Genomic DNA, 15,568 nt, shown 5'->3' on the forward strand with positions numbered 1-15,568 from the left:
TGAGAGTAATTAGCTACATTCTGGTGGGGTTCTTATTTTGGTGCTGTTAAAAAACAGCAGCGAAACAAATGGAGCTTCAGTTAATACTTCATTACTTGGCCTATTAATTAATTCAGTACTTTAGTTAATTCTGATAACAATAGATTAGTGTCGATCACGATGCAGCAAATTCTTTTCTTAGCCAACATAGCCCAACAACTGACACCATAACCAAGTACAAAAACAAGGAAAAAAGGAACAAAAATGTAATGATAGAAAGTAGTGCAATCAATAAGTTCTTGCACACGCTCAATCAGAGCTTTATACAGGTTCAATAAAGTTACAGAACAGCAAACAAATTCAAACGGTATGGAAATCTGGCTTGTAGGTTCAGAATGTGTCCACAGAAACATAGGGTTATAAATCATGTTTATGGTCACAAATCGCAAAAAAAATCAAGCTTAGCAACATAGTTAAGTCCATATAAGTTTACCTTGCTTTTGGCAATAGTGTCCACATCTCATGTCTCGGCCTATTTTTCACCACTGCCACCAGAATCATCATTAATCTACAAAAACCATTTTAATAAGCCACATCGAATACATTTTACATTGAGTGTACTAAAACAAATATTCAAATACTTAATCGGTAAGACATGCATGTTTCTAAAGCAAAATGACTAACCATATGTATTGCTGATTCCGCACCATCTAAAAGGTCTGATGAAACATTTCCTTTGCGTACTTCCTTCAAAACTTGTCCTAAGAAAGAAGCAATCATTTTAAATGACTGCGTTGTTTCATCAAACTTCGTGCTTAGAGCTTTATTTTGTTGTGCAAGTTCCTGATTTTGCTTCTTTACAGCTGATAGTTCACCTTTTATGTTCTCCACTTCCACGGCACCATTGTTAACATAGCTTGACCCTTCTTTCCTTAGCAAACCTTCCACTCCAAAGATGTCACTTTGTTTCACTCCAAACCCATAATTCAGAGGACGTTTAGGTATTTCACCTTTATACATAAGCCTATTAAAGACCTCATTCTCAATTTCAACCCTAGACAAGGAAGAAGAGGAACTCGCAAGGTTTTCTTGGACCTCATCGTTTGCTTCCTCCTGTTAGATAATATGAGAAGCGAATATCAGAAGTGTAAGCTCTAGAAGATAAAAGATCGGAGGCCTTGTTACATTTGTTAATGCTAATGAAATATATACATATATAGATATCAGAGGCCTTGTTTTAACTGATCTGATCAGCACGGATCTGATCAAAACTGATCTGATCGGAACAGAAATATTCAGAACTGATCAGTTCTGTTCAGATCAAATCAGTTCTGATCAGAACAGTGCTGATCAGATCAGTTCAACTACTGAGTGTATGAACTCGCCAGAGTGACACTATTTACCGATCCTGTTAAACTAAAGTGCAGAGTAGGATTCAACTGAGAAAATAAGCAAATAAGAATTTGGCCACTTTTCAAAAATTGAAATGTCTTCACATATCATGTTGGATACTATAAAAAAGAGAAATATTGAATTAAGGAGTTCGCATAGATTAGAGAAAGATTGAATAAGCTCAACGCAATGGATACCATAAATTGATGAGAGGGTGTGCCCTCTTCAAAGCTTCCATCTTTGGCATAAACTGATTTGTAAAATGCCAATTCGCTAAACTCCCCTTTCTTTTTCTGCAATTATAGGAAACAAATAAATAAACAAACTTGTGGAGTAGGGCTGATTATAGTATCTTTGTGTTTTATGTTCCTATCTACTTAGAATCTATAGTAACTAAAATGCAACAACTCAAAGAAGGTAGAAAATCATACCAAATCAGCTCTTCGATTAGCAAAGCTTGTAGCACCACTCTTGTGATTACGGTCTTGTAATGCTCGAGCATTTTTTCCAAGTTCAGATTTTTCCTAGTTTCAAGAAATCAATGTTAGCATGAATAAAATAAATTAAACTTACTAAATTTAGGATCTTTCGAGGTAACAAACCATGGCCTTTGGTGTAAACCAATATGTAACCAAATCCGACCAACTCTTAGAGGAGACTCCATCAGGCAGATTGGCAAAGTTCTGTTCTGGAGTTTTCACTGGATCGAAATGTTTTTTCTTCAATGTGTATCTATGCTGCTTCCATGGTCTGTCCATGCGGTTTAAAAGTGATGTGTTAACTAGCTCCCCATCAGGTATCACAAAATGTTTCTTCAAAGAAAAAGGACTCAATGTAAGTGTTAAACTGTGTGAAAAAGTATGTTGCAAGTATATAAAACGGAAGAAGTGCCAAATTATGTTGCAAGTATATAAAACGGAAGAAGTGCCAAACTTACCGTCAATCATGCAAACTAATTTAGACTACTTTGACCAATCAGTGATCAATTACAATCAAATGGAATTGATTCCAATCAAAAGATATTATATTTACAATTGCTCACCTGTCATTCTTTCTATTTGTTTTTCTGATTTCGTTTCATTTCTGCGACTGTGAGAAATAATAGAGATAATAATATGAGGGAGTTGTTTCAAAAAGATGAGCTGCTCTCGGCTGGGTTGAGTATACAGGAAGCTGACATCTTTTTTAAGGTTCTATTGGGTAGGAAGTTAGAGCAAGAGAGCTCTCGAGTCCTCTATTGATGCCAGTCATGTCACTACTCATTACTAAATTGGAAATCTAGAATATAGTAAATTGGCCTTAATTCAAACATCGTATATGTATTAAGGCTAAGAAATAGTATTAAGGCTAAGAATTGTTTAAATACAAGGCTCAAAATATTTAGTTAACTTTTTAAACTATTAAATTCCCGTGTAACTAAATAAATTAGAAAGTGTAACTTAGAAGTCTAACCATGGCCAATTGACAATAATTATTTAAGCTAGAAAGTGTTAAGATATATAGTGAAATATAGTACGGTAGTTCCTCGAATAATCGATGACACTCTTATGCTTTGAGATGTTAAACTTATGTAGTTACAGATGTACATTTCCCAAGGTGACTCTTTTGATGCATTTTTGTTACTTTATTTCTAATTTGGTGGTTTTTTTATTTGAATTTCTATGAATAATGGATATTGTTAATTATTTTGAAGTGAGTATTAACAGGAATTTTATCTTATTTGTCGATTAGAAAGATACTAGCATTCAAAGTAGTGCATTAGAGACGTGTAAAATGCAACTGAGTATGAGTAGTTCTCTTTGGAATGGAAGAATTTCATTGAGAATAATATGTTTTGATGATTTTGTTTCCATTTTATCCCCAAATGTGAACTCTTTAGGATTTATTGTTATAATTAATGTAAGTGTAAGAAGGATAAATCCACATACCCGAATAGCTTTAACTATATTAGCTCTTAAGTTAGCGTCCAGATCACGCCAACTATCCAATCCCACTGGACACATATCATCTATTTTTGCAATATCTCCAAGGAAACTCACAAGGATTTTACCACCTTTTCGAAGAGGTTGGTTGAATTCATTGAACTTAACAATGTATCTGAATCCCGGTGTATCAAGCCAAACGTCTCGAGGCATAACCGAACCTTTCACAAGGTGGTGTATTCCTTCAGCATCTGCCAGAGATATGGAGTTAAATGAGATAGAAAAAATCACCAATATAATTCACAGTTTCCATATTTAAATTAAGTAGAGACATGTTTACCTATAGCTATAACCTCGTTCTTCTCATCAAACTCCCTCTGATACGGCCAATTTTGAACAATAACTCGATGTCGAGGTATTGATTTTTTCACAGTAGTATCACTTCCTTCATTTTCATCCAATTCTTCATCACTCTCTGGAGCTGATTCTTCAGATTCCTCCCAGTTATAAGTTGGCATAACTTCAGCCTCAATATGATTGGATGGAGGAGATTGATTTTGAAATGCATTTTCACTCACATGCATGTAAGTTGGAGGCACCTGACCAGAAGCAAGCTTCCCGGCTCGATCTTTCCCTGACATGGTGATTGGTGGTGTAGGAGGTCGTGACATCACAGATTTTGTTGCCCTCATGGGTGCAACAAACGCTCTTTTTTCCAATTGTGGTTTGGTACCTGTGAGTGAAGCTTTTTCAGGCTGATGTCTAACTTTATGAAGTTGTTGGGCAGCTTTGTCCCGCTCCAGAGAAGGCTGTCGGGTAACTATGACAGGCTTCACAGTAGCTTGAGTAGTAGGCTGCATAGGAGGCTTGAGGATAGGCTTCACAGTAGGCTGAGTAGTACTCTGCAGGTTAGGCTTCACAGTAGGTTGGTGTGAGGCTGCAAGATTCGTTGTTGCTGTTTTTTGTGCTGCTATTTCAATGAGGTTGGGAAACAAAGGTCCTTTTGACCATCTACTTTGTGCAACCTTTGTTTGCGGTTGTGATGCTCCTGTAAGAGTTGGCGAAATTGATTGTGGTAATGGGTTAGAGGATGGTTTTGACTGGGTAACAGCTAGTTTTGATGATGTCTTAAGTTTTTGCTTTGAAATCATGGAAGTAGACCGAGGCATGGATGATTGTGATGCAACCATTGAAGGAGATGATGTAGAAAGGGTGGGTTTTTTAGCAGTTGTGGGTTGTTTGATGGGTTGTGAAACAGACCCAAATGATTGTGATACTCCAAGTGTTGGAGGGGTGAACGGTCCCCAGTTTTGGATGGATGGATCAGAAGATTTGGGTGATGGATCAGAAGGTTTGGGTGACTTCGATGCACCAAGGCTTGATCTGTCATCGGTAGCTAAAAATGTTCTTTTAGTACTGTAAGTCATGACTTTTAGTTCCTGTTCAGCAAGTAAGAAACACAATCAGCCATGAATAAAAAAAAATGATGAAACCAACAAATATAAGAATGAAACACTAAATAGTAAATAGGATATAAGCAAGCTGCATATCTGGGATTAATTAATACTTTGTCTAATCAAGATGATAGTGTAATTTGAACTAGTAAGGCCACAACTAAATACACAGCTCAAAATTCTTATGGACTACCGTAAAAAATCTAGCAGTGCAGTCAGCCAATAAGTTCGATTATGAACATAGAGACTCAATAATCAAAGAATGCAGAACCTAATAACATGGAATACACCATGACTTGGATTAAATAGAATATTTATCTTTACAAAACCATTATTCTTTCAGAAAAGAATTTGCTCCATAAAACAAAAAATACACTCTGTAAACATAATACTTGACAGGTTTGTGTTTCTTGAAAACAAGAAACTTATTTTTATCAATCAATATTAGGATACTATTAGTATTAGTAGTACGGTACTACATCTTTTTTCTTTTTTTAAGGGTACTATAACTCTATCTTAACATATAGTATATATATATACAATGGCGTTATCAGGAAATTTGGTGGCATTGTTTTCGTTCTTATGTCAGAGTTGGAATTCAGAATGTAGGTAAGCATGTTCAGCCCTATCTTTCTAGACTTAGGACATTATCTACCATCAACTAAAGAAGGAACAAAATAAGCAACCAACTCAAAAACCTTGTTATAAACAGATGGAAGCAGAAAACACTAACAAAATCCTAGATGGAACCACAGATTAGCAGTAAATTGACTCATACTTCTTTTGTCTAGAAATTCACTGATCTATAAACCAAGAGACAACTTCTCCTATAGAGAGAACTCCTGGCATATCAGCAAATGCAGCCAGGCTGCAATCTTACTAGCCAAGGACAAACTGAGACTGAATCCCGATGCACACCAAGTTTACTCTGGGACCCTTGGACAAGAACAAATCCAAAAACAGTACATCAATCTAGAAAACTGTTATCTTTACAAGACTGTCATCTTGATTAAACGAAATTTGACAAAGAAAACGAACCTGTTCTTGCAAATGATCAAAGTACTAGTAAGGGTGTTAAATCTGCTGGTAAATTAGCTGGGAAGAAGAGGCGTGGTGGTACTCTGGTGTTAAACAAGTCTGAGGTGCAAGTCAATGAGGGCGATGCAAATAAAACGAATGTTGATGGTGGAAAGCAGATCAGTACTAAGTCCAATTTGACAATCAATGAGAGTGATGCAGTTAGTAAGGGTGGAAAACATGCTGGTAAAATAGCGGGGAAAAAGAGGCGTGGCACACTAGTGTTAAACAAGACTGATGAGGTGCAAGACAATGATGAATGTATCAGAAGTAAGCTGTTTGTTGATAATAATGAAGATGTAAGTAAAGATGGAACCAGTAAGTCGAATTTGACAGCAAATGAGAGCGATGCAGCAACTTCAAGTTCCTTAAACATTATTCCTGAGTTGGAAAAGGTTAAAAATAAACAAACGGCACACTTCATACTTTGTGGACATAGACTACAAAGAAAGGAGTTCCAACAACTCATCAAGCGTCTCAAAGGAAAACTTTGCAGAGATTCTCATCAATGGTCATATCAGGCTTCACATTTTGTTGTTCCAGAACCGATCCGCAGAACAGAGAAGTTCTTTGCTGCTGCAGCATCTGGGAGGTGAAATTCCTATCTAAGCTTAGTTTTCTTTAAGTAAAATTAGTTACAAATAAGGAACGTGAAAGGTAAGGTGACTTGGTATATCCCACAAAGCTGCCTACACAACCAGATTTACTGTCTATTTCAAAGCAACGCATCGAAGCATCCCCCGTCACACACAAACACATCTATCCATTCTATCACAAAGACAAGAGAAACAATACATGAGACTTATCCTTTGGTTCATAGTCGACCAATTAACTCCACGTCTATATTAAGCTTCTAAATAGTAAGTTGCCTGCTACTGAGTTGCAAAAGCAATCTACTCATAAATATTAGCATAGCAGGCGGGAAGTCAACACAACAGGAAGCTGAAACACTTAAGAAGCCAGCCAACACAGAAGAATCAACTGTAACGTAAAAAGATAGTAGCAGACCTCAACCGATAAGTCGCCTGCAACCAGACTGCAAGAGAAAAGAACCAAAATGCAAGAGAAAAAAAACCAGCCCCTGCATACATCAGAACAGAACATCAGAACAGATTAGAGAACCCTACCCAGAACAACTTGAAGAAAAGGCTGAACTCAGCTTGAAACCAGCAGCACAGATGCAGATGCTCAGCCTTTAGTTAGTTTTATTTTGAATAAAATTTCAGTAATTTGCTACAAACTTCAGCCATGCTACATTGTGAAGACATTCATAGGGGTGAAACCGTCAATAGGCTCACCACTATATATGGGTGTACAGAGAAATAAATGTGTTAATCTGCAAACCTAATTAAGGTGAATGATATAAGATTAAACGTTGTTTCAAACATTAAACTAAATTCAGATATCATATTGCTGAATTGCAGATTTATCCACAATCCATCATCCCAGTCTTTCCTTTTAATCTTTCCCTTCATTAGTCACTCACCTCAATCCTTACTTTATTATGCAATAATCCCAATAACCAAGAGACAATACAAGAGAGTAACCCAAGAGCTTCCGGAAAAGAGCATGATATAACTAGTACATTGAAAATAAAAGATAATAAGTCCATAGATCGAATCAATAGAATACAAATACAAAGAATAACGGCATAAAATAAATAAGCATGGTCAATCGGCCCCACCCTCTTCCGCTACTGGTAAAGAATCACCTAAATCAAACAAATCTCTAGGCTTATTCTTAACAACATGGAACCATCCTTTTTGTATCTCATCTTCTATGTAAAAAACTTGTTTTACTTGAGATGAGAAGACAAATGGATCATCTTGCAATAATCGTCCAGTATGCATCAATTTAGAGAAATTGACACATACTCCGCCGTTTGGATATGTTCTTACACCCCTACGAATGTCTACCCAATCACAACGAAACAATACAACTTTATAATCTCCATAGTAATTTAATTCATAGATATCCATCACTTTTCCGTAGTATGCCACTCCATCCGCTTCAACCATAACTCCAGAATTTTGTGTCAAAAGACGACAATCGCGATCAGTGGAAAGGAATTTGTATCCATTGATTATGTATCCTTTTAATTTTCTACCATAAGAATGCAAACCACCCGCCAAAGCTTTTCTTAGTTTCCCATCTTCGGTGGTTGCATCTATGAAATGTACCTACGATAATACTTAATTATATCAAATAAAGTTTATTTTTTCAAAAACAGAAGTATGTATTAACATTAAAAGAACTTAAGTAACCTTGTTTCGCAGCCACCCTCCAAATTCATTGATGATCCATTTACTTTCATCACTCTCCGCGACGGAAATTTCTAAGTTCATTTGACGCTTCTCGGTTAAAAATTCACTTCGTGGAAGAAGAAAAAACATAAGAGTGATTTATTACAAAATTTGTTATTCAAAAGAAAACCAACATAATACTTACTCTAGATCCCCTTTGATCTCATCAGAGTGAAGTAAAACGTAGCGATGGGCTTGTTTTAAGCTTTGACCATCAAGGCGAATGCTGACCTCCTTTCCAATGACTCGACCGCCGGAATTAAATAAGTAATCATCAGAATTTGAAATGTCATCATCCATCCTTTTAGGCATGTTGAAGATGGTCTTAACACCTTGAAGATATCTCGAGCAAAACCTAATTGTCTCCTCTAAAAGGTAGCCTTCCGCAATAGATCCTTCAGGTTGGGCTTTATTGGTTACATGTGACTTCAAATGGGACAAGTACCTTTCAAATAAAATATTTGTATATAATAAATGTAAATTATTTAATAAAAAAATATATAATTCACATAGGTAAGATATAAACCTTTCAATGGGATACATCCATCTGTATTGCACTGGTCCACCAAGTTTAACCTCCTCCACTAAGTGAATCAACAAATGGACCATGATTGTGAAAAATGAAGGCAAAAACTCCATTTCCAACTGACAAAGAGTTAAAACAATTCCATCTTGAAGACCATCTAAATCATCTGGATCAATACTGGTGGAGCACAACTTCTTGAAAAACGAAGACAATCTAGCCAACAAGTCAATCACCTTTGTAGCATTAGAAGCTCTTAAGGCGACGGGGAGGATATCTTGCATTAGAACATGGTTGTCATGACTCTTGAGGTTAATCAACTTCCTTTGCTTCATATTCACACAACTAGAAAGGTTGGATCCATATCCATCCGGAACTTTAAGTTTCTGCAAAACAGTTAAGAATCTCTCTTTTTCCTCCCTAGACATAGAATAGGAAGCTGGAGGCATGTATTCATTTCCATTATGATCAGCACTAAGCCAAAGGTGAGTCTTTATTCTCCATGCTTCAAGGGCTTCTCGATCATCCCTATTATCTCTACTCTTATCCATACTAAGAAGTGTTCCCAAAAGATTCTCAGACACATTTTTCTCAATGTGCATAACGTCTAAATTATGCCTTAGAAGATTATGCTCCCAATACACCAAATCAAAGAATATGCTTCTCTTGGTACCAAAGACAATTTCATCTTGGACATCATTGTTATCAGTATGTCCTCTTTGTCTCTTTTTCGGTGGTGCCTTTGACTTTCCATAAACATACTCGACCTTTTCTTGTTGCCTCAATATATCAGTGCCGCTAGGACGAGATGGGGCTTCACCCAACTCATTAGTTCCAAACTTCTCACAAAACTTTTCACCCTGACGTCGATATGGGTGATCTGCGGGTAACCATTTTCTATAGCTACAATAACAAATCTTGTTCCCAAATCTATCAGAAGGTGTGGAATCCATGCATATAGGACATGCATTGTAACCTTTTGTGCTCAAACCAGAGAGCATTGCATAGCCAGGAAAGTCATTAATAGTCCAAAGCAGAGCCGCGCGCAAATTAAATTTCACTCCGTCAAAAGCATCAAAAGCTTCAACCCCTCCCCACAGCAATTTTAACTCATGAACTAATGGTTGCAAATACACGTCAATATCATTTCCAGGACTTGCTTTTCCGGGAATAAGTGTGGACAAAATGAAAGAAGATGGTTTCATACATAGCCATGGTGGAAGATTATAAGGAATCAACACCACTGGCCATGTACTATAAGTAGTGTTCATTAAACGGTATGGATTAAACCCATCGCTCGCAAGACCTAATCGAACACTACGAGGGTCTAATGCAAAATCTCTATAACGCTCATCAAATGCCTTCCACGCTAAGGCATCGGAAGGATGCCTCAAAATCTTCTTATCATCTTCACCCAATCGCTCTGTATCATGCCATCTCATATCTTCTGCTGTTTCTGATGACATGTAGATTCTTTTTAGTCTTGGGATAAGAGGAAAATATCGCATTACCTTAGCTGGCACACCTTTCTTACAAGTATTCGTACCTTGATCACTTACATCGTCACCCTTCTTACCCTTGGTTGTTTTCCACCTCGATTTACCACAAACATTACATTTGTCTTTCTCTAAAAATTCACCCCAATACAGCATACAATCATTAGGACAAGCATCAATTTTTTCATACCCAAGGCCCAAGTCTTTTATCATTTTCTTACTGTAATAATAAGACGAGGGAAAATCAAGTATTTGAGGAAATGCATCTAAAATCAGCTTCAAGAGCATATTGAAAGATTCAATGGACCAGTGATGCATACACTTCAAGTGAAATAAGTGTAGAAGAAAAGATAACTTTGAAAAATTAATACACCCCTCATATAATTTCTCCTCGGAAGCTTGAAGTAGCTTTTTATATGTCGCATCTTCTTCTATTGTAGAATCATCATATTCAACATCTGTGTCGTATGACACGGGCTCCTCAGTCCATTCACCATCCTCTCTTGCTTCAAAAGTTGGAAAATTGGGTGGCACATTAACACTAAAAGCTGATCTTAATAGTCCTCCCATATTATCTCGACCTACAAGCCCACTTTGATTACCAAGGGATCCTTCACTAGTACTCCCTCCATCACTCCCTAACATACGTTGAACCATATCCCCTTTACCATGAAAGATCCAATTTCTATACGGCTTATAAAACCCCTTAAACAAAATATGTCGCTCTACATCATTAACCGGGAACCATTTATCCACCTTACAGTTCTTACATGGACATCTAATTTTTCCTTCGAATAGACCTTGATTGGCAAACGCAATGAATTGCATACAACCATCGATATATTCAGGGTGGCCAGTGGGTAGATCTATCCAACTTGTATCCATATCTATACGAAAAATAGTATAGTAATAAGATATATAATTAGTAATATGCGTTGTATAATATGAAATTTTATAGGTAAACGTTATGATCATTCTTATAACCTTGATATAACATATAATTCATAACATAACTTTATGCTTTCTTTTTTTGGCAATTAACAATGATTTTATTAACAACAAAAGAGACCTTGAAACATCAAGGTTACATTAATCGAGGGCCACCAAACAAAATCACCTCTAACAGAGGCACCTATCCAACCTAAGATATTACCAATAATCTAATTAGTGCTTCTACAAGAGGCCTTAAACAATATCTCTTTTACAAAAGCATTTACTGATTTAAAAGCCTTCTTAAAAACAACAGGATTTCTACAAAACCAAATGTTATAAATTGATTCTGAAAAGCACATGACATAACTTTATGTTTCTTCTTTAATTCTTCTTCACTAGTGACTAATATTTGGTACCTATATTCGTCTTCTCACTAGAACTTCATTTCCATTAACTCCATATTATATTTTTTTAGCATAGAAGGTCATACTTTCAACTGCACGTGAATTCAACAAGGAAAACAAAGCATGCGAGTTTCACTCATTTATGAGCACAAAATTTCAACATAATGAATAAGATGGTAAAAGCTAAAAGAAAATATCCAAGGCAGGAGTCTAATAATTGCACTCAAATTTTTTGTTTGATAATATGTATGATTTAATCTTTTTATCACTTACACACAACCACAAGTTGATTAGAAAAATGAAGGCAAATTCTTCATAATAATAAGAATGTCAAATTTAACACTAAGCACCTGTAAAACGCTTGGGAGAGAGATGTTGGGATAAAGTAGATCCCAAATTCCACGAAGAAGCTTAAAACCGGCGGCCACTTGAACTAAAGTCCAAAGCTTCCAATGCTTCTATGTAAGATACATATTTGAAATGGTAAGTAAAAATACAAATTTGAAATGGTAAGTAAAAATATATTAACCAAAAAAATATAATTAAGTACAAGTATAAGAAAGGCAAATAATATTTAGTTAACTTTTTAAAATCTTAAGTTCCCGTGCATTAGCACGGGCACATACTAGTGTCAAATAATAAGCAAATAGGTGTTGAAACTAACGAAGAATATTACAATTTACAACCCTTATAAAGAAAAAACAAAAAATCTATAAGGTGACAATAAGCGACAATAAATATGGTAGATGTGTTGATTAGTGGTGATAGTGATTTGAATATTCTTATTCTCTATAAACTTATCAAGAATAGAGAGAATGGTTTCATGTATTTAAATACCTAGCTAGCACAATAAGAGAAAAAAAATTCAGTAGAAGATATTTGGATCTACAGAATGTGAAGTAGAAGCAGCTCTATGAACAGGTTGAAACTGAAATCCTTAAGACAGAACGGATCTGAACAAACTGGTCAGAACTGAACCGATAAAAACTGATCTGATCAGAACTGATCAGAACTGAACTCATCTGATCAGAACTGATCAGAACATAACTGATCTGATCTGAACTGATCAGAACAGAACTGATCTGATCAGAACGGAACATCATAACTGATCAGAACTAATCTGACCAGAACACATCTAATATGGGAGAAAACAACAAGGATACTATTACTGGAGCTGATCAGAGCAGAATGATCTGATCAGAACTGATCAGAACAGAACTATCTGATCAGAACTAACAGAACTGATCTGATCAGAACGGATCAGAACAGAACATCATAATTGATCAGAACTGATCTGATTAGAATAAACCTAATATGGGAGAAAACAACAAGGATATTTTATTGTGAAAATTTTAATCTTTGATATAATAATTTCTTGTTTCTGATTTAGTAATTTTACTTCTTTGTGCTCTAAACCCGTGTTCGTTGGATCATTTTGATAGGTACATACTGATAACCCAGACGGACTCTTCAAAAGTCTTTCTTCTTCAGTTGAGGGGTTCACAACCTAACTCAGGAATGGTTTTAGATCATGTCTCAAGTCTCAACTGTCAACTCTTAAGTCTCATGTCGTGTCCTGATTATGTTTCGACACATCACTAACTTAAACCCAGGTATTTAATGTTATTGATTGGTTACTGTAGGTGATATGGCATAATCATAGAGAATGGAAAACAAGATGATACGCATTATAGGATAGAAGCGAGGGCAACCAGACCCAACGCAGAAGCGGAGTATGAAAAAGGGCGACAATGATACGCCCATTAAAAAGGAAGACATAATGTACATTACTAGTTGAGTTTAACAGGATAACATTTATTTGACTCTCAAAACACAACTACGAATCTGGGACAGGTCCTATCCAAGATGCCAAACTACAGGTTGGTGTTCAGAGTTCAGACCTAAAACTCGGGGGTGGTGCTTTCTTTCAGTTCCATGCTTTGCTGAATGTAGATTCTTATCTGCATTTCAGACAGTTATGAATGCAGTAGGCAATAAAGCAGCAAGTAATCTTATCTGGGTAGACATACAAAGAGACGCATTGTTCTCCTTTAGTAGAAAAGATTTCTCTCTAGTAAAATATCCCAAATGGAATCACCACACTAAAGCGTCTCACCTCATACATTTGTCGAATAATAACATAACAGGAAGCATTACCGTATTCCATAAGCAATCTCCCTAAATTACAGTCCTTATTCCTAAACCATTAACAAACTCACTGGACCAATACAAATTTTCTGTAAGTAAACTTTCTCAATTCCGGGATTTACATCTGAACCATAACAAAACTACTGGAATCAGTTACTGAACCATAATTTTTGGGAGTTCATTTAGGTCTGTTTGATGCAGTTCTTGTTGATATCCATTCCATGTTATCATTTCTCAAGTTATTGGTGGTTGATATCGTATTAAAGGTCTCTTGCAGCCAATATACATGCCAAAATAACATTAAGTGAAAAACAAATCCATCAGGTATGATCACCAATCCTGCTGACTCCTGGAAGCCAACAGAAAAAGGATAGAAAAAAAGCCAATCATCATGTAAAAAAAGCCAATAGCTCTTGGTATTTTCTGGAATAATTAAATCCAGATTTTTGTTTTTACATCCACACTATCAAGCCTAACCTAGACAGCTAAACACATAACCCAAGTTTAAAGAAAATACATCAACAAATACACGAATTGAAGCAAAAATTCCAAAAAAACTCTTTTCGATCAAGATGTTGAGACAATTATTTCACAAAATACAGCTACAAAAACTAAATAACCATACAATTTGTATATATATTTCCTGAAAATATTTTAAATATGTAGAGAAGAACTTAAAAGTTAAAACATACAATTTCAGCAACAAAAGTAAAAATAAAAAAAATAAAAAAAACAAGAAAACTAACCTGGAAGATCGAATTACAGTCAAGAATTGAGCGGATTTATCAGATACACCAAGGAAGCAGCAACTCAAAACCCAGATGATGCTCGAATTTCTCCAACAAAAAAACAGAGGAAGCAGCGAATTTATCTTGAATTTTTTGGGCGAATTTCGAATTCAATTGCGATTTCCTTGAAAATATAGGATGAGAAGTGAGATAAAAGTGGGATGAACTGAGAGAATTGAGGGATTTGATTCTGCTAACGGTATAGGTTGAAGACGAAATCCAAGGGCGCTAACGGTGTTGAACGTGATGATAGAGGACGGATTCGTCGGATTCGTCGGAGGGTGGTTAGGTTTTGGAGCTAGCTAGCAAGGTCGGTGATGGAGGAGTTGAGAGAAACGTGGAAGTTGCAGCCCAGTAAAGCGGGATTGCGAAAGTTTCAGTTAGGCGGGAATTTTTGTGAAAAATAAATTCTTTATGCAACACGTGTTACCCACGTGTCTTTTTATGCACATATCGACGCTCCGGAAAGTCGAAATTTGTTTCGACTGTACAAACCGTCGAAATATGCAGATTATATATTCGCGCCCCCCTTACCCATGCGACCCTTTCCAACAGCGTCGAAACTGATCGGTCTAAATATGCACCCTATTTTTGTAGTGGACGGCGCCAAATTGTTCCGGTGTTGAAGTGGATTGAACAATGGGCTTCGAATGAATGCCCTTTTGAGTGTGTTGAAGATCTTGCTAGCTTGAATGAGTAATGTCCGAATTCACCTGCACAAAGACAAAGTTACTAGCCTCGGGGGTGTTTCCGAGGAAAGCCCCTCCGATGCCTAAGTAAGTACAATGCTCGGATTCTAGAGAGAGACGTTCTCTAGAGAGTAGTCTTAAGGCAATAAATTGGACGTACCTTGAGGTGTGAGCCTTGGCGGCTTATTTATAGTGTTTGCATAATAAATGCCCATAGGTCATTTATTGCTATTGGGCCATGGGCCTTGGTTGATGGCTGAATAGCCTTTTGGAGTGTAGTGGGTTTGATGTTAACCTCCTAAAATATTGGACACGTCATCATCACTTGCCACCTAAACAAGGATTTCAATTTTTTTCAAAAAACCCTTAACCCTTCTCTTCTCTGTACCGTGTTTCAATTCCTCTCTCCTCCATTACTGCTGCTTCAACCACAATTGTACTAGTTCATGACATCATCAGC

General features: G+C 36.4%; 2 protein-coding genes across 2 annotated transcripts; both read right to left on the minus strand.

Annotated features, from left to right (window-relative positions):
- Positions 1-391: 391 nt before the first annotated feature.
- LOC130466771 (uncharacterized) lies at positions 392-2,178 on the minus strand. The gene is made up of 5 exons (XM_056835369.1): positions 1,974-2,178; positions 1,803-1,895; positions 1,569-1,664; positions 664-1,092; positions 392-547 (listed from the first exon to the last, which is right to left on the minus strand). The coding sequence occupies exons 1-5, from the start codon at positions 2,127-2,129 to the stop codon at positions 512-514; spliced, it is 810 nt and encodes a 269-aa protein (XP_056691347.1). The 5' UTR covers positions 2,130-2,178; the 3' UTR covers positions 392-511.
- Positions 2,179-7,494: 5,316 nt separating this feature from the next.
- On the minus strand, positions 7,495-11,031 carry LOC130467211 (uncharacterized). Its single transcript, XM_056835649.1, has 4 exons — positions 8,654-11,031; positions 8,273-8,572; positions 8,089-8,194; positions 7,495-8,004 (listed from the first exon to the last, which is right to left on the minus strand). Exons 1-4 carry the CDS (start codon positions 11,029-11,031, stop codon positions 7,495-7,497), a joined length of 3,294 nt encoding a protein of 1,097 aa, XP_056691627.1.
- Positions 11,032-15,568: the final 4,537 nt, after the last annotated feature.

Source organism: Spinacia oleracea, chromosome 2, assembly GCF_020520425.1.
Source record: "Spinacia oleracea cultivar Varoflay chromosome 2, BTI_SOV_V1, whole genome shotgun sequence".
Lineage (NCBI taxonomy): Eukaryota > Viridiplantae > Streptophyta > Magnoliopsida > Caryophyllales > Amaranthaceae > Spinacia > Spinacia oleracea.